This window comes from Nerophis lumbriciformis, linkage group LG05, assembly GCF_033978685.3.
Source record: "Nerophis lumbriciformis linkage group LG05, RoL_Nlum_v2.1, whole genome shotgun sequence".
Classification (NCBI taxonomy): Eukaryota; Metazoa; Chordata; class Actinopteri; order Syngnathiformes; family Syngnathidae; genus Nerophis; species Nerophis lumbriciformis.
The window spans coordinates 13,252,501-13,277,160 of record NC_084552.2 but is presented as its reverse complement, the minus strand read 5'-3'; the positions used below and the strand labels follow the sequence as shown (position 1 = coordinate 13,277,160).

The following is a 24,660-nucleotide window of genomic DNA, read 5'->3' as shown; positions in this document are numbered from 1 at the left end:
TCCCTCAGGCTGTACTGCATCAACAAGCGACATCAGTGTGTAAAGGATATCACCACATGGGCTCAGGAACACTTCAGAAACCCACTGTCAGTAACTACAATTGGTCGCTACATCTGTAAGTGCAAGTTAAAACTCTCCTATGCAAGGCGAAAACCGTTTATCAACAACACTCAGAAGCGCCGTCGGCTTCGCTGGGCCTGAGCTCATTTAAGATGGACTGATACAAAGTGGAAAAGTGTTCTGTGGTCTGACGAGTCCACATTTCAAATTGTTTTTGGAAACTGTGGACGTTGTGTCCTCCGGACCAAAGAGGAAAAGAACCATCCGGATTGTTATAGGCGCAAAGTTGAAAAGCCAACGTCTGTGATGGTATGGGGGTGTATTAGTGCCCAAGACATGGGTAACTTACACATCTGTGAAGGTGCCATTAATGCTGAAAGGTACATACAGGTTTTGGAGCAACATATGTTGCCATCCAAGCAACGTTACCATGGACGCCCCTGCTTATTTCAGCAAGACAATGCCAAGCCACGTGTTACATCAACGTGGCTTCATAGTAAAAGAGTGCGGGTACTAGACTGGCCTGCCTGTAGTCCAGACCTGTCTCCTATTGAAAATGTGTGGTGCATTATGAAGCCTAAAATACCCCAACGGAGACCCCCGGACTGTTGAACAACTTAAGCTGTACATCAAGCAAGAATGGGAAATAATTCCACCTGAGAAGCTTAAAAAATGTGTCTCCTCAGTTCTCAAACATTTACTGAGTGTTGTTAAAAGGAAAGGCTATGTAACACAGTGGTGAACATGCCCTTTCCTAACTACTTTGGCACATGTTGCAGTCATGAAATTCTAAGTTAATTATTATTTGCAAAAAAAAAAATTAAGTTTATGAGTTTGAACATCAAATATGTTGTCTTTGTAGTGCATTCAACTGAATATGGGTTGAAAAGGATTTGCAAATCATGGAAACGGGGTTTGTATTAACTTACAATGGCGTTCTTTTTGTAATGTTTCAGTTTCACAAATTCCTCAGTGAATTCACCAAAACGTCACCGTGGAGTTATTGAGTCTGTTTAGCTGCTTGCGCAGCTTGTGGGTCCATGACGGTGACTTCCGTTTTGTTTGATCAACCGTTTTACTGCCCTGTTACAGACACCGTTTGGAAACAATTAATAAACATTTACAGAATATTTCTGTGTATATAACTCATTTCACAACGTATATATCTGCAACTTATAGTCCGGTGTGGCTAATATATGGGAAAAAACTACTTTCTTCCAAAATGTAGTGAGTTCGGCTTATATACCGGTGCACTCTATAGTCCGGAAAATACGGTGTATATACACACACACACTAAAATCCTTAGATTTTTTTCAAATAGCTAAAATAAATAGACACACAATTTTTCATGTTTTGGGTTTATTATGCTTATTATTTTAATTATTATTATTATTCACTGATAGTGTTTTAATCTTAGTATATCATCTGTTTAAATGGCTAAACTTTCGTTTTAAATATTGTTTTGTATTGTCGTGATTTCAGATTTATTCATATGAAGTCTGTCTATCTGTGTTGGCCCTGCCATGAGGTGGCGACTTGTCCAGGGTCTACCCCGCCTTTCGCCCCAGTGCAGCTGGGATAGGCTCCAGCCCCCTCACCGCCGTGACCCCAAGAGGGACAAGTGGTAGAAGAATGGATGGAGGGAAAAAGTCAGTTGCAAATACAATCTATAAATGGGTTGTACTTGTATAGCGCTTTTCTACCTTCAAGGTACTCAAAGCGCTTTGACACTACTTCCACATTTACCCATTCACACACACATTCACACACTGATGGAGGGAGCTGCCATGCAAGGCGCTAACCAGCACCCATCAGGAGCAAGGGTGAAGTGTCTTGCTCAGGACACAACGGACATGACAAGGTTGGTACTAGGTGGGGATTGAACCAGGGACCCTCGGGTCGCGCACGGCCATTCTTCCACTGCGCCACACCATCCCTATCTATTATATCCGGCGGGCGTTCTACTCTTTGGTTGTCCTACTCTTTTCAGTGGTCCTTGAACGCACCGCACAACCATCTCTATCTCGTATTCCTCCGATCGATCACTCTGTTCTGAGAGAGCACAACTTTAATGTTCAATATCTTAGTTGCTCAGACAGTAACATGTTTATGAGTTTGGCCTTTTTTTTTAGTGGGGAAAGACATTAATGTCTCTTGATTTCATGTTAGCATTTAAGCTGGTGTTAGTCAGTCCGAGTTTGTCAAAGTGTAGTTTTACCATCATTTAAATTTAGAACAGTAATACTAACCGTCGGGAGTTTTACCGGGACTATCATTGCATCCTGAGTTAGAGTCTGCAACTAAACCCAGGTACCGTAACAAGGCATCGTTGGACTTTACGTGAATCGATGATTGGGTCGGTGCCACAAAAAAAAAAAGTACCGGATGCAGTACCCATCCTTAACCACAAGAGAGGCCACATCTTACTTTTGTATTTGCTGTGACTGGAGGAGTCCTGACTTTCCTCGATGAGAACCTTTGCCGCTGCTTCCAGGGTGACGGTCTGGGTCTTGGACACCAGGAAGAGCATGACGAACTTCTGACTCATGATGCGCAGAGACTTGTCTTTCCTGTTGCCGGCGGCTGCAAACAAAAGACGCATGAAAAATGAAATACAGGAGTACCAATTATACTGTATTAATTAAAGTAACTATGAAATAAGCAATAATACACTTTTTCATATGCTGGGTTATAATTCAATACAAACACCATCTGAAATGTGAGATTTCGTATATTTCATTTGAACTCATTATACATAGGGCTGGGCGATAAAACAATATCGTTATATATACACTGTTTCCCACACATTCATTTATTTGTGGCGGCCCGCCACGAAAGAATTACGTCCGCCACAAATAGATTTTTCAGCTTTTGACTCGCTCGGCCGCTCATAAAAGCAATGAGACTGTCTGTGAATGTTGCTTGTAATTACAATTCCGGTGCAGTAGGTGGCGGTAGCCTACTATGCATTGTAACTCCGCCAATAGCACTTAATTCACCCGGTGGGCCAGAAGAAGAAGAAAAAGATGACGACGACAAAGTTAAAAAAAAAAAACGGACCAACCGGATCAAAATACGAGGGTAAGACGTCTTGGCAAACAAGTTCAAAAGTGGTCCGAACCTGTGCAGTGTGCAGCACCGACTCGGATTTTCTTAATTTTTATTTTCGGGATTTGAATGCATTTATTTTGAAAGGACAGCTGGAGAGAGACGGGAGAGGGGGGATTGACGCTGAGCAAAGCGAATCGAACTGGGTCGCCGCAGCGGGTGCTCTACCAGGTGAGATAGAATCAAATCTGAGTCAACCAGCTGTTAAAATGTTGTCCAGGTTAATGTTTTGGCCATTAAAGGCCCTTCATTTCAAGATTTCAACTGTGATCGGGCTTTAAACAGGTGGCTGACCTGTTCAGATGGATGTAACTGCTACTGGTCAAATAATGTGAAATAGCATTTAATTTTACATGTATGCAATGCTATTTAAATGTAATTATAGATAATAATAATAATTTTAGTAAGATATAAGCCATGAGCACTACACAGCCAGAAAAAAACCTAGGCAGGACAAGTAAAAATATTGGGGCAAGTAGATTTGAGAAGTCGGGCAAGTAGAAAAAAAGCTTAACGTTGAACCCTGCATGTGTTGAGCTGCTGCCGCTTAAAGTTAGACGGCACTGTACATAGAGCGCTTCTGCTCGTTAGTAATAAATTCTAATGTTGGATGTTCACTCCTTCACACAGATGATGTATGCACTAATTAAAGGGGCAGAGCTTTAAGAGACATTTTAGCTTTTATATTTTATAAGATATATTTTTTGTAGGAACCACAATTAATAAATATATTTCAGTGAATAACTAATTGTTCAAATCTGTATATAAATATGTACATAAAGTGTTGTAATTATATTCCAACTCCGCGTTCTTCGTGGTCATCGCCGCTGCCGCCGCCACCCCCCGCCCCTCGACCACACCACCACAAATAGATGCCTGTCCTGTGGGAAACACTGATATATATAGTGTTCCCTCTTTTAACGGTCGCGTTACGTTCCAAACAAATACCCGAGTATAAGTCGCACCGGAGTATAAGTCGTACCTGCCGAAAATGCACAATAAAAAAAGGAAAAAACATATATAAGTCGGACTGGAGAAAAAAATTGCGACTTATAGTCCAAAAAATAAGGTAGTAGAAATTGACTTTTTTCTTCTTCAATTTTTTATGTGTTTGTTCATTATATATACTGACTCGTTTTTTTTACATTTCCTCTGAGAGTGGTCTTAGGCCATATTGTATATTGCATATTGTATATATTGTGTTTGTTTCTGCATATTGTGTGGTTCCTTCTTTTTTTTAAATGCAAAGCACCTCAGGGAAGCAACCTAAATTTCGTTGGACCTGTACCTGTACATGCACAATGACAAATAAAGATCATTCATTAATTCATTCATATTTTTTTCATTTACACAATGTTTTTTGTTTCATTTACTGTGCATGTTTTTTCATATATATATATATATATATATATATATATATATATATATATATTTATTATTATTATTTTTTTTTTTTTTTCTCTAGAGACTCAAAGTGCTTTACATAGTGAAACCCAATTGTCGTGATCCGTGGTCCGGATCATGTTTTGTGTTTTCTGTTTGTTTTGGATTCCTTGAGTTCATGTTTGTGCACCTCCTGAGTTTAGTCACCATGGTTACTGATGATTTTCACCTGCCTCTGTTGTTCGGGGCACTCACCTGGCTCTAATCAAGAGACACTATTTAAGCCTGCCTTTGCCAGTCAGTCGGCCTGGCGTCATTGTTCGGTTCATGTCTGATTCCAAGTTTATGCCAAGTGTTCGCTTCATGCCTTGTATACGTAAGTTTTTCTTTGTTCACGCCACAGCTAGTAAGTTTTCCTTGTTATAGTTTATGCTAAGTGTTAGTTTAGTGACTTCGCCTTGTTTTGCGTTTTTTGTAGTACTTTGAGTTTTGAGAAGATGAATAAATATATTCCTACCTGCAAGCCATGTCCGGAATAGTCTGTTCGCATCCCGGGAGAACAAACCTCGTAGTAAGCTGCAAAGACCCCGCCGTGACACCAATATCTAAATTACATTTAAACCAGTGTGGGTGCACTGGGAGCAAGTGTCTTGCTCAAGGACACAACGGCAGGAACTTGGATGGCGGAGGCGGGAATCGAACCTGGAACCCTCAAGTTGCTGGCACGGCCATTCTACCAACTGAGCTATGCCGCCCCAATCTACAGGTTGGTTGTTTTATTTATTATGTTTTTTTTGTTTACAGTATTCTACAAACCAGTGACGTTGGCATGTTGTGTACCGTATTTTCCGCACTATAAGGCGCACCTAAAAACCACAATTTTTCTCAAAAGCTGACAGTGCGCCTAATAACCCGGTGCGCTTTATTACGATTCATTTTCATAAAGTTTCGGTCTCGCAACTTCGGTAAACAGCCGCCATCTTTTTTCCCGGTAGAACAGGAAGCGCTTCTTCTTCTACGCAAGCAACCGCCAAGGAAAGCACTCGCCCCCATAGAACAGGAAGCGCTTCACCCGCCCCCATAGAACAGGAAGCGCTTCACCCGCCCCCGGAAGAAGAAGAAAAAACGCGCGGATATCACCGTACGTTTCATTTCCTGTTTACATCTGTAAAGACCACAAAATGGCTCCTACAAAACGATCCGGTTCATAAAAAGACGCAATCTCTCCATCCGCACACGGATTACTACCGTATTTCACAGCAACTGAACCGCACTGTGGAACGGGAGCACGTACGGTGAATATTCGCTCCACAGGGAATGAGAAGTCATCCTTCACTGTGGTTCTAGCTTGCCATGCTAACTTCCACCCATCCAAAAGAGACCTTTCCAGCCGGCGTCATCATAAAAGCTAACTCGAAGGGATGGATGGATGAAGAAAAGATGAGCGAGTGGTTAAGGGAAGTTTACGCGAAGAGGCCGTGTGGCTTTTTTCACACAGCTCCGAAGGCGAACACACCTTCACTAAGACGGGCAGATAGCGCCGGTCGACATACGCCAACATCTGCCAGTGGATCGTAAATGCCTGGGCAGATAGTTTCGGTCACAACTGTGGTCCGACCTTTCCGGAAGGCAGGATTCACAGAACTGCTGGACAACAGTGACACTGACTCCGGTGACTTCGACGAGACGGAACCGGCCATTTTGGATCCCGTATTCGCCCAACTTTTCAATTCGGACACCGAAGACGAAGAATTCGAAGGATTTACGAATGAAGAATAACTTCAGAAGGTGAGCGCTATGTTTATTTTGTGTGTTGTGACATTAACGTTCGAGCAACATTATGTTACTATTGCTCTACACCATTTTGAATTTTACTATGTTTGTGATTGCACATTTGCGTACATTTTGGGACAGAGTTGTTAGAACGCTGGTTTTCAATATATTATTAAAGTTTGACTGAACTATCTGACTGTTTTTTTGACATTCACTTTAGCGCAGCGTTTTTTTGACATTCACTTTAGCGCAGCGTAGGCGCGGCTTTTAGTCCGGGGCGGCTTATTGGTGGACAAAATTATGAAATATGTAATTCATAGAAGGTGCGGCTAATAATCCGGTGCGCCTTATAGTGCGGAAAATACGGTAAATCGTAAATAAAAACAGAATATAATGATTTGCAAATTCAATTGAATAGACTGCAAAGACAAGATATTTGACATTCAAATTGGAGAACTTTGTTATTTTTTGCACATATGAGCTCATTTGGAATTTGATGCCTGCAACATGTTTAAAAAAAGCTGGCACAAGTGGCAAAAAAGACTGAGAAAGTTGATAAATGCTCATCAAACACTTATTTGGAACATCCCACAGGTGAACAGGCTAATTGGGAACAGGTGGGTGCCATGATTGGGTATAAAAGAAGCTTCCATGAAGTGCTCAGTCATTCACAAACAAGGATGGGGTGAGGGTCACCACTTTGTCAACAAATGCCTGAGCAAATTTTTTAAAAACAACCTTTCCCAAGCAGCTATTGCAAGGAATTTAGGGATTTCACCATCTACGCTCTGTAATATCATCAAAAGGTTCAGAGAATCTGGAAAAATCACTGCACGTAAGCAGCAAGGCTGAAAACCAACATTGAATGCCCGTGACCTTCGATCCCTCAGGCGGTACTGCATCAAAAAGCGACATCAGTGTGTAAAGGATATCACCACATGGGCTCGGGAACACTTCAGAAAACCACTGTCAGTAACTACAATCTGTCGCTACATCTGTAAGTGCAAGTTAAAACTCTACTATGCAAAGCGAAAGCCATTTATCAACAACACCCAGAAACGCCGCCGGCTTCGCTGGGACCGAGCTCTTTTAAGATGGACTGATGCAAACTGGAAATGTGTTTTGTGGTCTGACGAGTCCACATTTTCACCCGCAAACCGGGTCAAAACTCCGGTTTGCTTGTTTGTTTTTTTTTATTGATTATCTATTTCCGCCGGTGTTTTGTTTATATTTGCCGGTGTTGTGCCAAAATGTGATTGCCTGCCAAAAATGTATTTCCTTGGCGGGAGCGCGCACCGCTCGCTAAACCTGCATTGCTTGGCTTCGTCTGTCCACAGTGAATTACTAGGTGTGAGACAAACACTTTATCCCCGTGGTTATTGTAACGCTACATGTTTGACATTATTTAAGATTCTACCATGCCCGGAAAATGACAGTTTGCCTTTTCTGTGGCATTAATGAGATTTAAAGGACTGTTTGGAACATACATATAATTGTAACTGTTCTTTCTAAGTGCACATAATCAATATTTATAAAGTGTTCATTTATGTAAAATGTACATTAAATGTAATATTGCCTGACAAAAAGTGATTCAACGCAATATTTTGATATTTACACACGCATATTTTACTGGAATACCCTTATGAGCATTACATATATCAAAATCAAGTACCGTATTTTTCGGACTATAAGTCGCAGTTTTTTTCATAGTTTGGCCAGTGCGACTTATATGTTTTTTTCCTTTTTTATTATGCATTTTCGGCAGGTGCGACTTATACTCCGGTGCGACTTATACTCCGAAAAATACGGTACCTACTGTACTTGAAATACTCTTTACAAAGCTAAAATCTACCCAAACGACCACTTTGCTGATGCCAAAAATGTATTTGAAGAAGAGATGTCCGATAATGGCTTTTTTGCCGATATCCGATATTGTCCAACTCTTAATTACCGATTCCGATATCAACCGATACCGATATATACGGTCGTGGAATTAACACATTATTATGCCTAATTTTGCTGTGATGCCCCGCTGGATGCATTAAACAATGTAACAAGGTTTTCCAAAATAAATCAACTCAAGTTATGGGGAAAAAAATGCCAACATGGCACTGCCATATTTATTATTGAAGTCACAAAGTGCTTCTTTTTTTTTATAACATGCCTCAAAACAGCAGCTTGGAATTTGGGACATGCTCTCCCTGAGAGAGCATGAGGAGGTTAAGGTGGGGGGCGGAAGAGTTAGTGCTGCAAGGGGTTCTGGGTATTTGTCCTGTTGTGTTTATGTTATGTTACGGTGCGGATGTTCTCCCGAAATGTGTTTGTCATTCTTGTTTGGTGTGGGTTCACAGTGTGGCGCATATTTGTAACAGTATTAAAGTTGTTTATACGGCCACCCTCCGTGTGACCTGTATGGCTGTCGACCAAGTATGCCTTCCATTCACTTGTGTGTGTGAAAAGCCGTAGATATTATGTGACTGGGCCGGCACGCAAAGGCAGTGCCTTTAAGGTTTATTGGCGCTCTGTACTTCTCCCTATGTCCGTGTACTCAGCGGCGTTTTAAAAAGTCATACATTTTACTTTTTGAAACCAAAACCGAAACCGATAATTTCCGATATTACATTTTAAAGCATTTATCGGTCGATAATATCGGCAGTCCGATATTATCGGACATCTCTAATTTCAAGTAATATTTTGATATTGACTCTCATGTCTGTGTAATCATGTTTTGTCTTAGTCATGTTTTGATTAGTTATTGGACTCTTTAGTTTCTGGCTTTTCACTCCCTTGTCTTGTTTCCATGATTACCCATTAGTTTCACCTGTTCCACGTTTGGACTCATTGTGCACTCTTGTTTGTCACCATAGCAACCCATTAGTTTTCACCTGTCACGTCACGCACCTGTTTCACGTTTTGAGTCACGCACCTGTTTTCGTTAATCATGTCTGTAGTATTTAAGTTCATTGTTTTTCAGTTTGTCTTTCTGGTGACATCCCCACATTTATGACTCTTTTTTCATGTCCATCGTTCACGCTGCTCCTTTTTGTCCATGCCAATTAAGTTTTGTTTATTATTGCCACAGTTAGTGTTTTTTTGTTGTTCATAGTTTTTTGCCTTTGTGCAAGTGTTTGGTTTCATAGTTTGTTCTCCGCCATTGTGCGCGCCTTTTGTTTACTTCCTTGTTTTGTATTTATAGTGTTTAAATAAAAATGTACCTTCATTCCCGTCTCGCCCGAGCCAACTTTCCGTTGCCTTCGAGAAAAACTAAACCCCAGGACCAAGTCATGACAATTGACACATCTTATCTCTGCATATTTGACTAAAATACCCTTATGGACATTACATATATCAAAATCAAGCACCGTATTTTTCGGAGTATAAGTCGCACCGGCCGAAAATGCATAATAAAGAAGGAAAAAAACATATATAAGTCGCACTGGAGTATAAGTCGCATTTTTGGGGGAAATTTATTTGATAAAAGCCAACACCAAGAATAGACATTTGAAAGGCAATTTAAAATAAATAAAGAATAGTGAACAACAGGCTGAATAAGTGTACGTTATATGAGGCATAAATAACCAACTGGTATGTTAACGTAACATATTATGGTAAGAGTCATTCAAATAACTATAACATATAGAACATGCTATACGTTTACCAAACAATCTGTCACTCCTAATCGCTAAATCCCATGAAATCTTATACGTCTAGTCTCTTACGTGAATGAGATAAATAATATTATTTGATATTTTACAATAATGTGTTAATAATTTCACACATAAGTCGCTCCTGAGTATAAGTCGCACCCCCGGCCAAACTATGAAAAAAACGGAGACTTATAGTCTGAAAAATACGGTACCTACTGTACTGTTTACTTGTTGAAATACCCTTCAAATCTATTTTTTGCAGCAGCAAAGTAGTCATTTGGGTAGATATTTGCTCTCAAAAAGGGTATTTCAACAAGTAAACAGCACAGTAGGTACCGTATTTTTCGGAGTATAAGTCGCACCTGCCGAAAATGCATAAGAAAAAAGGAAAAAACCATATATAAGTCGCACTGGAGCCCGGCCAAACTATGAAAAAAACTGCGACTTATAGTCCGAAAAATACGGTACTTGATTTTGATATATGTAATGCCCATAAGGGTATTCTAGTAGACCAGGGGTGCTCATTACGTCGATCGCGAGCTACCGGTCGATCTCGGAGGGTGTGTCAGTCGATCACCAGCCAGGCATTAAAAAAATAGTCCTAAAAATGAGCGATCATAAATCTTCACTATGACGTCACTTTCGTCACTTGATTGACATTCACGGCACCCGAGGGTCTTCTGAGATGACGCTGGCTGCTGCCAGCTCATTAAAATTACCGACTGGAAAGCGAGAAACACTTTATTTCAACAGATTCTGGCGCCGTACCTGTCGTCAAAACTCCAAAGACCGACTGCACAGTTGCGCTAACAAAATAAGAGTCTCAGAAAGCTGGCGTGCACAAGCTAGCAAGCTACGGAGTTTGCCGACAATGTATTTCTTGTAAAGTGTATACAAAGGAGTACGGAAGCTGGACAAATAAGATGCCAAAAACCAACCACTTTCATGTGGTATTGGACAGAAAGGAGGACTTTTTTTCTCCTCCATTCGAAAATGCGGACGTTATCAGCACCACTGTCTGATTCCAATCAATGCAAGTCATCAGAATCAGGTAATACACCAACTTATATTCTTGTCTTCATGAAAGAAAGGAATCTATATGTGTTAAACATGCTTGTATTATCTTTAAACACCTTTAACTTATTAACAATATTAACTATATGTGTTAAACATGCTTGTATTATCTTTAAACACCTTTAACTTGTTAACAATATTAACTATATGTGTTAAACATGCTTGTATTATCATTAAACACCTTTAACTTATTAACAATATTAACTATATGTGTTAAATATGCTTGTATTATCTTTAAACACCTTTAACTTGTTAACAATATTAACTATGTGTTAAACATGCTTGTATTATCATTAAACACCTTTAACTTGTTAACAATATTAACTATATGTGTTAAACATGCTTGTATTATCTTTAAACACCTTTAAGTTGTTAACGATATTAACTATATGTATTAAAAATTCTTGTATTATCATTAAACACCTTTAACTTGTTAACAATATTAACTATATGTATTAAACATTCTTGTATTATCATTAAACACCTTTAATTTATTAACAATATTAACTATATGTATTAAACATTCTTGTATTATCATTAAACACCTTTAATTTATTAACAATATTAACTATGTGTTAAACATGCTTGTATTATCATTAAACACCTTTAACTTGTTAACAATATTAACTATATGTATTAAACATTCTTGTATTATCATTAAACACCTTTCAATTTTTTAACAATATTAACTATATGTGTTAAACATGCTTGCATTATCATTAAACACCTTTAACTTGTTAACAAAAACATATATTTCATAAATAAGTAAATATAAATTATATATATGAATGAGGTAGATCCCCACGACTTGATCAATTGAAAAGTAGCTCGCCTGCAGAAAAAGTGTGCGCACCCCTGTAGTAGAGTATGCAGAGATGACATGTGTCAGTGGTCCTCGTCAGCCAGAGAACTTTGATTTTGGGGCGGCAGCGGTAAAGTTTAGATCCGTGAAGGAAAGAAGAAAGTGAATGAATATTTATAACTGAATACATTTACATAATGCATAAACATCTGTTTTCTTTTGTATTTTTTTTTTTTTTAAGAATTAAAGTTTATGACAACCTTTTTCCAAAACAATATAGAATGTGAGATATAACAGGATAATGCATACATTTATCATTACAAGAAAGTGGGACCCCAAAAATGTGCCGTGGGACCCCATTTTTATGACTTGACGGAGACCCTGGGACCCCATTTTATAAATTCTTAGCGCCGACACTAATTTCTTTTAACAAAATAAAATGCACTAAAACTGAATAGAAGCCAAAACTGCTATTGATATCGTTTGGGGTTGTCTTTAGAGCCTTTCCGTATCCACAGACTTCCTCCCCGACTTTGAAAAACTACCAAAAAAACTTAAAATATCAAATATGAATCTGATCACTCCAGTATCGTTTATATACTGATATGTATTAATAGTATCGACTTCTAGAAGGATCACACTTACTTTACGTAGATTTTCAGCGGTTAGCTTCTTGTGTCATCCTGCTCAGTGTGTGTGTGTTAGCCATTCATTTTCCTCTCGTCCTCCAGTGATAATAGTACTTGGATGAGACTTACTTTATTTTCAAGATTAGTATCTTAGAAGCTGCTTCGGACTGTAGATATAGACGTCGTGTTCATTGCGGCCGGTGTTCTGGCTTTACAAACAAGCGAATAACTGCTTGCCTATGCAGTATACTGCTGGGTAAAAAAAAAAAAGTGTGGCCATAGGCAACCGCCTGGTATAGTTTTTTAGTAATTCATTAACTTTTGTTCCTCCGCGTACACATTAAAATAACTCAGCTATTGGTTATTACATCACTGCTATTGTGCAGTATGCTTGTTAATAAATGAATATGCAAAGAGAGCTATTGTTCCACTTTCTCATGCACTCCAAATTATTATTATGAATTTCCAAATGACTTGCTGCAATTAATGCCATGTCCTCTTTGCTATGTTTTGATTAAACCCAAAATAAAACATTTATACTATATTAGTGTACAGCTCTGGTAATGGCTACATTTGCACCCACCTGCACAAATGTACTTCAAAATGTAACAATCAAAATAATTATGACTTTTTTTTTTGTTTACTAGGGCATGCATATATAATATGCATTAGTTTGACCATTTAAAAACAACGATAATAAAAAGGAGATGCTTGGAAATAGCATAAAAATGCCCCAAAAACTTGGAAAAAGGCAGTTACTTTTTGGTGTAACCATCATGAGCGTTCTGTTCAGGTATATTTCTTTTATATTTTGACAAATCATCACTATTATGTATTACTAAATTTAAATAGGTATTGATCAATCTTTAAGCTGTGTGTATTTGATTTCAGTTTGCTTTTGACATCTTATTTAGAATTGTAGTTGAAACTTTTACAACCTTGTGTTGCGCTCATGATGGCGTAACCAAACTAGATTTCATTTAATGATCTTATTTTGAATATTTATTCCCTTTTTTACATTTAGTATATTTAAATATTCATTTATAAACATTGAATACATTTCAAATATCAATAAAATGCAATTGCCTTCATCATACCAAAGACTATAAAAATGGGACCCATTACCTCCCTGCTTGGCACTCAGCATCAAGGGTTGGAATTGGGGGTTAAATCACCAAAATGATTCCCGGGCGCGGCCACCGCTGCTGCCCACTGCTCCCCTCACCTCCCAGGGGGTGATCAAGGGTGATGGGTCAAATGCAGAGAATAATCTCGCCACACCTAGTGTGTGTGTGACAATCATTGGTACTTTAACTTTAACTTTAACTTTATAGGGTAATGTTTAGTTACACCAAGTCATGAGCGTAACACTAAGCTTCATCACTTTGACTTGTAATATCTCTAATTCTGGTGGTGTTTTATGCTTTTTTCTTTTTGGAACATGTACTATACATATAATACAATAAAGTCCCATATAAAATTATGTTTCTAGCAATTTTGCCTTTGAAAGTAACACTCCAATGTCCATTAGTGGAGCTGTACACATTAATATATAATACCCTATTTATATGAATTCAGTTATTTACTGTAATGTATTAGTAGAAATAATAGCAATATTACTAGAATTCATTAAAAAAAGAAAGCGGTTGTTGTTGTTTTACCGTGGCTATTGTCGTCCTCCCCGCCGTCGCTCTCGTGGCTGGGCCCCGCCTCCCTGACGGCGTGCTCCATGTGAAGGTGGTAGCCGTGCTGGCGGCCACGTTGCTGCAGGTCCTCCAGCGTGGCCTCCAGCCTCAGGCGTCCGTGCCAGGTGTAGCTGTTCTTCTCCATGCGGCCCACCATCATCAGGGACTCCAGCACATTAATGATGTCGTAGATGCGCCGCCTCTCCATCCCTGAGAAGCAGAAACATGACTTGACTTACGGCTATTATTATTATTATGGGCCTGCTGCGATGCAAGAAGCCCATATTATTCCTCATACTTCAACTTTTATTATTATAGTTCTGCCAACGAGCCCCCACATATGTTATACCATCGGAAAGGTCTCACTCGCGCCTACGGCTGTATTTTAAGTTGGCAACATTTCGTCTTACAACGGTGACGCTATTTACGAATATACAAAAAATGGGCCAGTTGAATGGGTACATACCCTTTTAATGCACGATTGCGCTGAGACAAACGCCAAAAAGACTTTCATACGTCTCATTTAGTTCACACACTTGTCTACTTTTGACACAAGCTAACTGATAGCATGATAACGTTAGCTTGCTAGCATGATAATGTTAGCTTATTTTTTTTTTAGCTAATTTTGTTTTCGTTTACTACATTGTCAAATAACTTGGTACGCCCATTAGCATGCTAGCAAGCTAATATTAGCATGCTAACTTTTTTCTTTAATACCTTACAGCCGTGTTACTTGATATGTGAGACATGCTAACTGTTCGCATGCCATCGTTAGCACACATGCTAAGTGTTACATTTTAATGTAAGCATGCTAATTTTTTAGGCTAGCTCTATAGCCTGCAATGTAAGCAGCCCATATAATTATTTCTCATACTTCAACTTTTATTATTATAGTTCCGCACATTTCTCTTACGATTAATACGAGACGGATCAGCCAACGAGCCCCCACATATGTTATACCATCAGAAAGGTCTCACTCGCGCCTACGGCGGTACTTTAAGTTGGCAACATTTCGTCTTACAACGGTGACGCTATTCACGAATTTAAAAAAAATGGGCCAATTGAATGGGTACATACCCTTTTAATGGACGATTGCTCTGAGACAGACGCCAAAAAGACAAGATTACCCCCTCTTGTAGCTAAGCCATACTTTCATGTAGCTCGGTGCTTAACGTGTCATTTTGTTTACACACTTGTCTACGTTCGACACAAGCTAACTGATAGCATGCTAACATTAGCTTGCATGCTAACATTAGCATGATATTTTTTTTAGCTAAATTTGCTTCCGTTTACCCCAGAGTCAAATAACGTGGTACGTCCGTTAGCATGCTAGCAAGCTAATATTAGCATGCTAACTTTTTTATTTACTTCCGCAGCCATAAACCTCACAGCCGTGTTACTTGATATGTGAGACATGCTGACTGTTAGCATGCCATCGTTAGCACACATGCTAAGTGTTACATTTTAATGTAAGCATGTTTTAGGCTAGCTTTATAGCTCATTACAATTACTCCTAAAACTCACGGATTCAGACACTCTGCGCCATCTTAAAAGGACGGCGGCTTTCAACTATCCCCGGCCAGAGGTCCGGGACACAGACAGCCCATCAAAATTTCCACGGGAATTTTTCTAGTTACTATTATTATTGTTAGTTTGTTGACTCACCCAGACCGGTGGCCACCTCGTCCAAAGAGATGACGATAGGTTTATTTGACGGCGGATAGTCGGGGTAGAGGGCTAAGAACTTCTGGCACAGCAGACCCAAACTCTTCTGCTTCCTGCTCGGCTTCTTCTCCGCGTCCTCGTCTTCTTCCACTGCTGCTTCAAACTAGAAAACCAAAGCGGTGGATGTTGGGTCAGGTCTGGATCTTTAGCAAAAAACACCTGACTCACCTCCACGTCTTCACTGACGATGTCGGCGCTTTGTGACTCGTTCTCTATGGGCCGAAAGAGAACCTTCTTTTCCTTCATTTCGCGATCGCGCATGTCGGGGCTGGCGGCGCTGATGAGCATCTTCAGGTTGGCCATGGGCGTCCAAGGCTCGGCCGCGGCGTTTGCGTGTTTGATGGGGGTGACGTGATCCAGGTCGGGGGTTCTCCTTAGACCAGGCACGCAGGACTCTGCAGATTTGATTGGCGTGGATCTCCTCCTCACTGTGCATATATTTTCCTGTAATGGAGACATTTTATGACACCCACAAATTATCCCTTTTATTTATTCTTTGTTTTCTACTTTTCATTTATTTTCAATCCAATCCAATCCACTTGATTTGTATAGCACAGTGGTTCTTAACCTGGGTTCGATCGAACCCTAGGGGTTCGGTGAGTCGCCCTCAGGGGTTCGGCGGAGGTCAAGACACACCCGACTATCGTGTAAATAAAAACTTCTCGCTATCGGCGTATTATGAATACCCCCAAACGATGTTCCCTCTAATTTTCCATCTGATTTGCATGTGTGTAATTTATTGTGAGTTTATGCACTGTAGGTTTTGTTCTTTGAACAAGGTGATGTTCATGCACGGTTCATTTTGTGCACCAGTAAAAAAACATATAACTAAAGTTTTTATTTTTCACTAAAGAAGGGTTTGGTGAATGCGCATATGAAACTGGTGTGGTTCTGTACCTCCAACAAGGTTAAGAATCATTGGTTAAGGATGTCCCGATCCGATATTTGGATCAGATTGGCCGCCGATATTTGCCAAAAAATGCGTATCGGCAAGGCATGGGAAAATGCCGATCCAGATCCAGTTTAAAAAAAAACTCCGGTCCGTGTTTTCCAACGCACAGATTTAAATAATACATTCCACTTTTCTGCTGCTCCCTATTTCCGTTCCGCATTTTCCAGCACACCTTCAACACATCCACAGGTCAGTGGATTCTCACACAGTTGCTTTTAGCTGCTGGCAGTACACGACAGGCTCTTCCCACTCCTTCTTCTGTCTCCTTCTCACAGACAGCAAGCGCAACTTCTTACACACGTCACATACGTATACGTCCTCTCCCAGCAGAGAGGTAGCAGCATGGCTAACGTTAGCTGTGATGCTAGCGCAGCCGCTAAGGTGCACGCCTGCTCAAACGTCCTCTGCCACGCACAAAATCAAATAAAAAAATAAGCGCATAACAATTTTCGACACACGGACACGACAGAGAAAACAGTTTTCGTCATCATTGTTCAAATATTGTAACGTCTGTCGAGACGCTTATCTCCATTCGGTGCCACACGTCCACACCATCAAAATGCCGAGGCAAAAATTTCCAGATCAACACCGTATGAAAAAATTAGTGATTTTTTTTAGTTGTGATTTTCTTCTATGCATGAAAGTTTAAAAGTAGCATATATTAATGCAGTATGAAGAAGAATGTTTTAATGTAGACATGCAAGCCTTGAAAGAAAATTTTGAAAATCAAGACTACATTTCCTGTAAATGGGTGCATTTCTACCGTATATTTTAACTTTAGATTTATTCTCATATCAAACTCTTTTGGCTGTCTTTTTGACACTTACATCAGGCGCCCCCCTCCACACCCCGGATTATAAATAATTCAATGTGATTATCTTGTGTGATGACTGTATTATGATGATAGTATATATCTGATAGTATATATCTGTATCATGAATCAATTTAAGTGGACCCCGACTTAAACAAGTTGGAAAACTTATTCGGGTGTTACCATTTAGTGGTCAATTGTACGGAATATGTACTTCACTGTGCAACCTACTAAAAAAAGTCTCAATCAATCAAAACACACAGAATCATCATACTGCTGTGATTATATGCATCAAGTGTTCATTCAAGGCTAAGGCAAAATATCGAGATATATATCGTGTATCGCAATATGGCCTTAAAATATCGCAATATTAAAAAAAGGCCATATCGCCCAGCCCTAGTTTCAATGATGCCATTTCTGTTTGTCATGTATAATTTTGTCTATTTTGTGTTTATCCTTGAATAAACAGGTCAGTTTCTTGTTACCAACCATTGTGTATTATTCAAACTCCCCTAATTCAGCTGGCTAGTTGTTATCAAGAGTACTAAAACCCTTTTCAACATGATTCTGACAACTAAGTAGGCTAAATAACTTTAAACTTTAATACATGCTCGGATAGGCCAGTATCGGTATCGGATCGGAAGTGCAAAAACAATATCGGTATCGGATCGGAAGTGCAAAAACCTGGATCGGGACATCCCTACCACTGGTATAGCACATTTAAACAACAGAAATGTTTCCAAGGTTCTGCACAACAATATTAAAAACAATATTCAAATATTATCCTTAGCTCCACCCATGACTGAATAAAAACAAAAAATAAATACCCTATTTTTCAGACTATAGGTCGCAGTTTTTTTCATAGTTTGGTCGGGCTCCAGTGCGACTTATATGTTTTTTTTCCTTCTTTATTATGCATTTTCGGCAGGTGGGACTTATACTCCGGTGCGACTTATACTCCGAAAAATACGGTACATATAAAAGCAATATAAAAATAAATATGATTATAAATGAGGGATGTCCGATAATGGCTTTTTTTGCCGATATCCGATATTGTCCAACTCTTAATTACCGATACCGATATCAACCGATACCGATATATATACAGTCGCGGAATTAACACATTATTATGCCTAATTTGGACAACCAGGTATGGTGAAGATAAGGTCCTTTTTTTAAAAATTTTATAAAATAAGATAAATAAATTTAAAATATTTTCTTGAATAAAAAAGAAAGTAAAACAATATAAAAACAGTTACATAGAAACTAGTATTTAATGAAAATGAGTAAAATTAACTGTTAAAGGTTAGTACTGTTAGTGGACCAGCAGCACGCACAATCATGTGTGCTTAAGGACTGTATCCCTTGCAGACTGTATTGATATATATTGATATATAACATAGGAACCACAATATTAATAACAGAAAGAAACAACCCTTTTGTGTGAATGGGGGAGGGAGGTTTTTTGGGTCGGTGCACTAATTGTAAGTGTATCTTGTGTTTTTTATGTTGATTTAATAAAAAAATAAACAAAAAAAGTAAACAAAAAACGATACCGATAAAAAAAAAAACCCGATACCGATAATTTCCGATATTATATTTTAAAGCATTTATCGGACATCTCTATTAAAAACAATTTTAAAGGGTAAAACCAATTAAAACTGAACTTAAATTTTAATTATTTTTGTAGGATCTGTCTGGTTTACTATGGAGCCAAAACACTGCCAGCAAAAAAATTGTTTTGACTTTGTCGAAAAAGATGTATTGGCAACAAATAAATACAAACATTAAAAAAAATACAATATTGACATGTTTTACAATGTCAATGTCCATACTTTTATTGTTTTTGTCTGTTTTACAGGTTGTTATTTTCAACATTCCTCCCCCTCACATTCTCTTTTTTAACTGTTTTGCTTCCGGTTTCAAACTAATGGCGGTGTTTGGACATGGGCGGCGAGTGCCTGTGGGTGGGGCTCACAACAAGTTCACCCAAAAGCAGTTTTACTAGATTTGGGGGGGTAAGAAGATGGGGGGGTCGCCAGGGCGTCTAACCCTAACCCAAAATACGTAAAAAAAGTGAAGCAAATTGGGGGAATTGAAAATAAAAACATGTGAAATACACAAACAATAAAAGTGTACAAATATATGAATATTAGCATCGTCAGGATTCCTAAAATATTGTATTTTTTTTTTAAATGTTTGTATTAATTTGTGTCAGTGCTAATACAACTTTTTCTTCAATGTCAATTTCCCCCCCTTAAGTTAAGCTCATGACACAGTAAGTTGAATGATGCGGACACGTTTGTTACCGGATACTTTCTAATACGCTTCTGCCTTGGAGACGTTGTGTGTGTGTAAGTAATATGCATCTATAATGATATGATACTTATTTACATTGACAATTGTGCTGTTTAATTGTTCAATGATTACCACCTATATCTAGCGTGTGTGCTATTGCGTGCTTGGCTGTTGAGTATCTGCTGTATTTATATGTAACTCTGTTTTTTTTGGGATCACTTTCACTTGGCTTTTGCTAGGCAGCGACTGTTTTTTCTCACTTTTTGGGGACATCTTATCGATTCTTTTGGTCCATCAGTGTGGTCTGCGTTCACACTCGCCTCTCTTAAAGGGGAACTGCACTTTTTTTTGCAAGTTTGTGTATCATTCACAATCCTTATGTAAGACAAGAACACATAGGTTTTTCTTTCTTTATGCATTCTAAATCGTAAATAAACGCTAGCGAAAGTCAAGTCAGCCAATAGCCGTCGCTCTAATCCGCCTATAAAGCGCTTTAAAAAGTATCCAAAAAAACCTCCATCATTGTTTTAAATACATGCTGTAAGTATATATGTAGTATCTAGTAACATTCACAATAACATGTAATATTTACATATTTTGATCATTTTAAGCATACGGCAGCGTATTAATTTCACAGACGCATCACAACGTTCACTTTCCCTTCATCAACAACAAGACTACTAATCATGGCAGACTTGATGAGAGAGAACAAAGACTACTTTGGGACAAATGATGATCCAGAAACTTCTATTTTTGAGCCTGAATATAAGGAGGATGATCTACAAGTTGTAGAAGCTGTGTGCTAAACAGATGCAACTTTAGTCAAACACTGAGCATCATGTAGCAGTATTGCTAAGTGCTAAACAAGATATACAAATTAAATAAAACAATCACTTACTGTACAATGTCTGCTCTCACTGGGATAAAGACTGATAGGATGGTTGTATCTTCCCCTTTTTTCAACAATTCATCATAATCCTCACAGAAGGTTAAAAAAATAGCATCTTTTTGTGTCTGTCTGGCCATTTCCGGGTCTAAGTTGGATGTCAAAGTTGACCAACTTGTGGGTTTATGTCCACAACCTTCTACTATCCAGGTGAAAGACATGATTTATCATCTAAAATTAACTTTCACCAACTAATCATGGCAGTCTTGATGAGAGACAACAAAGACTACTTTAGAACAAATGATGATCCAGAAACTTCTATTTTTGAGCCTGAATATAAGGAGGATGATCTACAAGTTGTAGAAGCTGTGTGCTAAACAGATGCAGCTTTAGTCAAACACTAAGCATCATGTAGCAGTATTGCTAAGTGCTAAAGAAGATATACAAATTAAATAAAACAATCACTTACTGTACAATGTCTGCTCTCACTGGGATAAAGTCTGATAGGATGGTTGTATCCTCCCCTTTTTTCAACAATTCATCATAATCCTCAAAGAAGGTTAAAAAAAAATAGCATCTTTTTGTGTCTTTCTGGCCATTTCCAGGTCTAAGTTGGATGTCAAAGTTGACCAACTTGTGGGTTTATGTCCACAACCTTCTACTATCCAGGTGAGAGGCATGATTTATTATTTATTTACAGGCGATGCAGCAGCTCAATATGTCAATACAGAAGCATAAGCTAGTTAAAATAGTTTGTCTGCGTTAGCACTTATAATAACAATATGGCTAATACTTGTTAATATTCAGGTCACGACATGTAAATGGAGTATTGTTTGCGCTTTTTAGATGTTTTTTTAGAGGCTTTATGTGTGCATTGTTAGCCACCTCCTACTTGCCATATTTTACGATTTAGAATGCATAAAAAAAGAAAACATATGTCTTCTAGTCTTACATAAGGATTGTGAATGATAAGCAAAACTCACAAAATAGTGCAGTTGCCTTCTGGCATGGGAACCATGTGCGTTCACGCTAGTCACTTTTTGGTCGGGCCCGAATAGATTCGAGTTCGTTTGGACTTTTCACTGGAACAGACTTCTTTAATTCAAACCGGCCACACTGGACCCGGCAGTCTTCTTACCTTTTGTTCCCTTCTGCCCCCATCCTCCTCTGGGACACTCTTCCTAGGACTTGAGAGGTCTTTAAGTGCAAGGACTTCCATCTTAGGTAAATCTGCAAATTGTGAACAGGTAAAAAAAGGTGTGCATATATTGAGTTTGGGGACGTTAAAAAGGAACCATCAAAGACTATTGCATCAGAGGTCAGCTCGAATTTGGCGCAAAGACCATAGATCAGCTTTTGGGGTTTGTATTTTTATTAATTTTTATATTTTATTATTTTTATATCTGGTTTACTATGGAGCAAAAACACTGCCAGTAAGATTTGGTATAACATTTTTTTTGACATTGTCGAAAAAGTTGTATGGGCAACAAATAAATACAAACATTAAAAAAAATACAATATTGACATGTTCTACAATGTCAATGTCCATACTTGTATTGTTTTTGTCTGTTTTACAGGTTGTTATTTTCAACATCCCACCCCCCCACATTCGCTTCTCTTTTTTAACTGTTTTGCTTCCGGTTTCAAACTAATGGCGGTGTTTGGACATGGGTGGGGCTCATAACAAGTTTACCCGGAAGCAGTTTTACTAGATTTGGGGGGGGGGGGGGGTTAAGAAGATGGGGGGGGGCGCCAGGGCGTCTAACCCTAACCCAAAAACCGCAAAAATGATAAGCGAATCAAGGGAGTTGAAAATAAAAACATGTGTAATACACAATAAAAGTGTACAAATATTTTAACATTAGCATCATCGGGATTACAAAAATATTGTATTTTTCTTTAAATGTTTGTATTTATTTGTAGCCCAAACTGGTGTCTGTGCCAATACAACTTTTTTTCTACAATATCAAATTTCAATGATGCGGACACATTTGTTACTGGACACTTTCTAATACGCTTCTGCCTTGAAGACGAGGTGTGTGTAAGTAAAATGCAACTGTAATTATTTGATACTCGTTTATATTGACAATTGTGCTGTTTTATTGTTCAGTGATTACCACCTATGTCTAGCTCAAGTGTTTTTCAACCTTTTTTGAGCCAAGGCGCATTGTTTTCATTGAAAAAATCCGGAGGCACACCACCAGCAGAAATCATTAAGAAATGAAACTCAGTAGGCAATAAAAAGTCGTTGACTTATTTCGAGTTTTTTGGTTGTGCTCCCGTGCATAGTGTTTTAGTTCTTGTCTCGCACTCTTATTTTGGTGTTTCCCCCCCTTTTTTTGGTATTTTCCTGTTGTAGTTTCATGTCTTCCTCTGAGCGCTATTACCCGCACCTGCTTTGTTTAAGCAATCAAGAATATTAAAGTTGCTGCTATCTTTTTTTGCGTGGACACAGACGCCGCCTCTGCTCCACACACTGCAAGTTTTTGCTGTCGTCCAGCATTTTGTTTTTGTTTACTTTGTAGCCAGTCCAGGTTTAGTTTTGTTCTACATAGCCACCCCTAAGCTTTAATGCCTTTTCTTATGGGCACTAACCTTTTGTTTATTTTTGGTTTAAGCGTTAGATACTTTTTACCAGTGCCTCCATGGAAATGCCCCCCTCTACCTCAAAGTACTACTCACCCCCAAATCCTCCACACGACACCTCTGCCCCGGACAGGCTAACCTCCTCCAACCTCCGAACAATGTGAGTTTCTGCTCCACCGCTCCCAGTCTGTGGAACGCTCTCCCTGACCACCTGAGGGCACCACAGACTGTGGATGCTTTTAAAAAAGGCTTAAAAACCCTTCTTTTAAAAAAGCCTTTTTTTAGATGTATGCATACTAGTTGTAGCTATTAGGCTGTTCTGGTTTGTATTTGTATTATCTTTTTATTTTTATCTTTTTTAATACACTGTAGTACTTTGAGGTTGTTTGCTCAATGTAAAGGTTTTTTTACAAATAAAATATATTATTATTATTTTTTACCTGCACGCTGCCTCCCGCATATTGTGATCCCGACAAACCACCGTCGTCTCACATGACGTGTTCCCGACATCTACAAAGCAATTAGCTACCAGCTTCCACCTACTGATATTGAGGAGAATAACACGGTTATTACTCTGCCGAGCTCTAGACAGCACCGATACTCAACAACGGCACATTATTTGCGGATTAAAATTACTGCTTTGCAAAAAATCTTTATAACCCAAATAGGTGAAACTACATAATCTCCCACGGCACACGAGTGGTTGAAAAACACTGGTCTAGCTTGTGAGCTATTGCGTGCTTAGCTGTTGAGTATCTGCTGTATTTATATGTAACTCTTGTTTTTTTGGGATCACTTTCACTTGACTTTCTCTTGGTTGTGGACTGGTTTCTCTCACTTATCAGCTCTCTTGGTCCACACTCCATCCATTTTCTACCGCTTGTCCCTTTCACACTTGCCTCTCTTAAAGGGAGACTATTGCATCAGAGGTCAGCTCGAATTTGGCGCAAAGACCATAGATCAGCCATGTAAAGGTTCTTCAAACAATGGTAAGAATAATTGTTTAATTAAATAGAAATATGGAGGTTTAATGTGATTAAAGGAGGACTTTTTGATCAGACGTTAACAGTTAGCACATTGCTGGTTAAGCAGAGCTAGCTTAGTTATTGGGTGACATGTTATAACAGTTATTACGGTATATATACATAATATTACAAGTAATATTACATATAGGGTGACATATTACACTAGTTATTACGGTATTGATACATAATATTAGAAGAGAGGAAAAAAAGAGGCGG

The 24,660-nt window shown here is 38.8% G+C and overlaps 2 protein-coding genes across 2 annotated transcripts in view; both read right to left on the bottom strand.

Annotated features, from left to right (window-relative positions):
* e2f7 (E2F transcription factor 7) overlaps positions 1 to 22,052 on the bottom strand; it is a 42,010-nt gene extending 19,958 nt beyond the window's left edge. Inside the window, 5 exon segments of the mRNA XM_072913145.1 lie at positions 2,488 to 2,643; positions 14,138 to 14,371; positions 15,827 to 15,989; positions 16,055 to 16,330; positions 21,972 to 22,052. Coding sequence (XP_072769246.1) covers positions 2,488 to 2,643; positions 14,138 to 14,371; positions 15,827 to 15,989; positions 16,055 to 16,330; positions 21,972 to 22,052 — 910 coding nt within the window.
* Positions 1 to 24,660, bottom strand: part of osbpl8 (oxysterol binding protein-like 8) — a 1,018,260-nt gene that overhangs the window by 392,522 nt on the left and 601,078 nt on the right. The gene's annotated exons all lie outside the window — the stretch shown is intronic.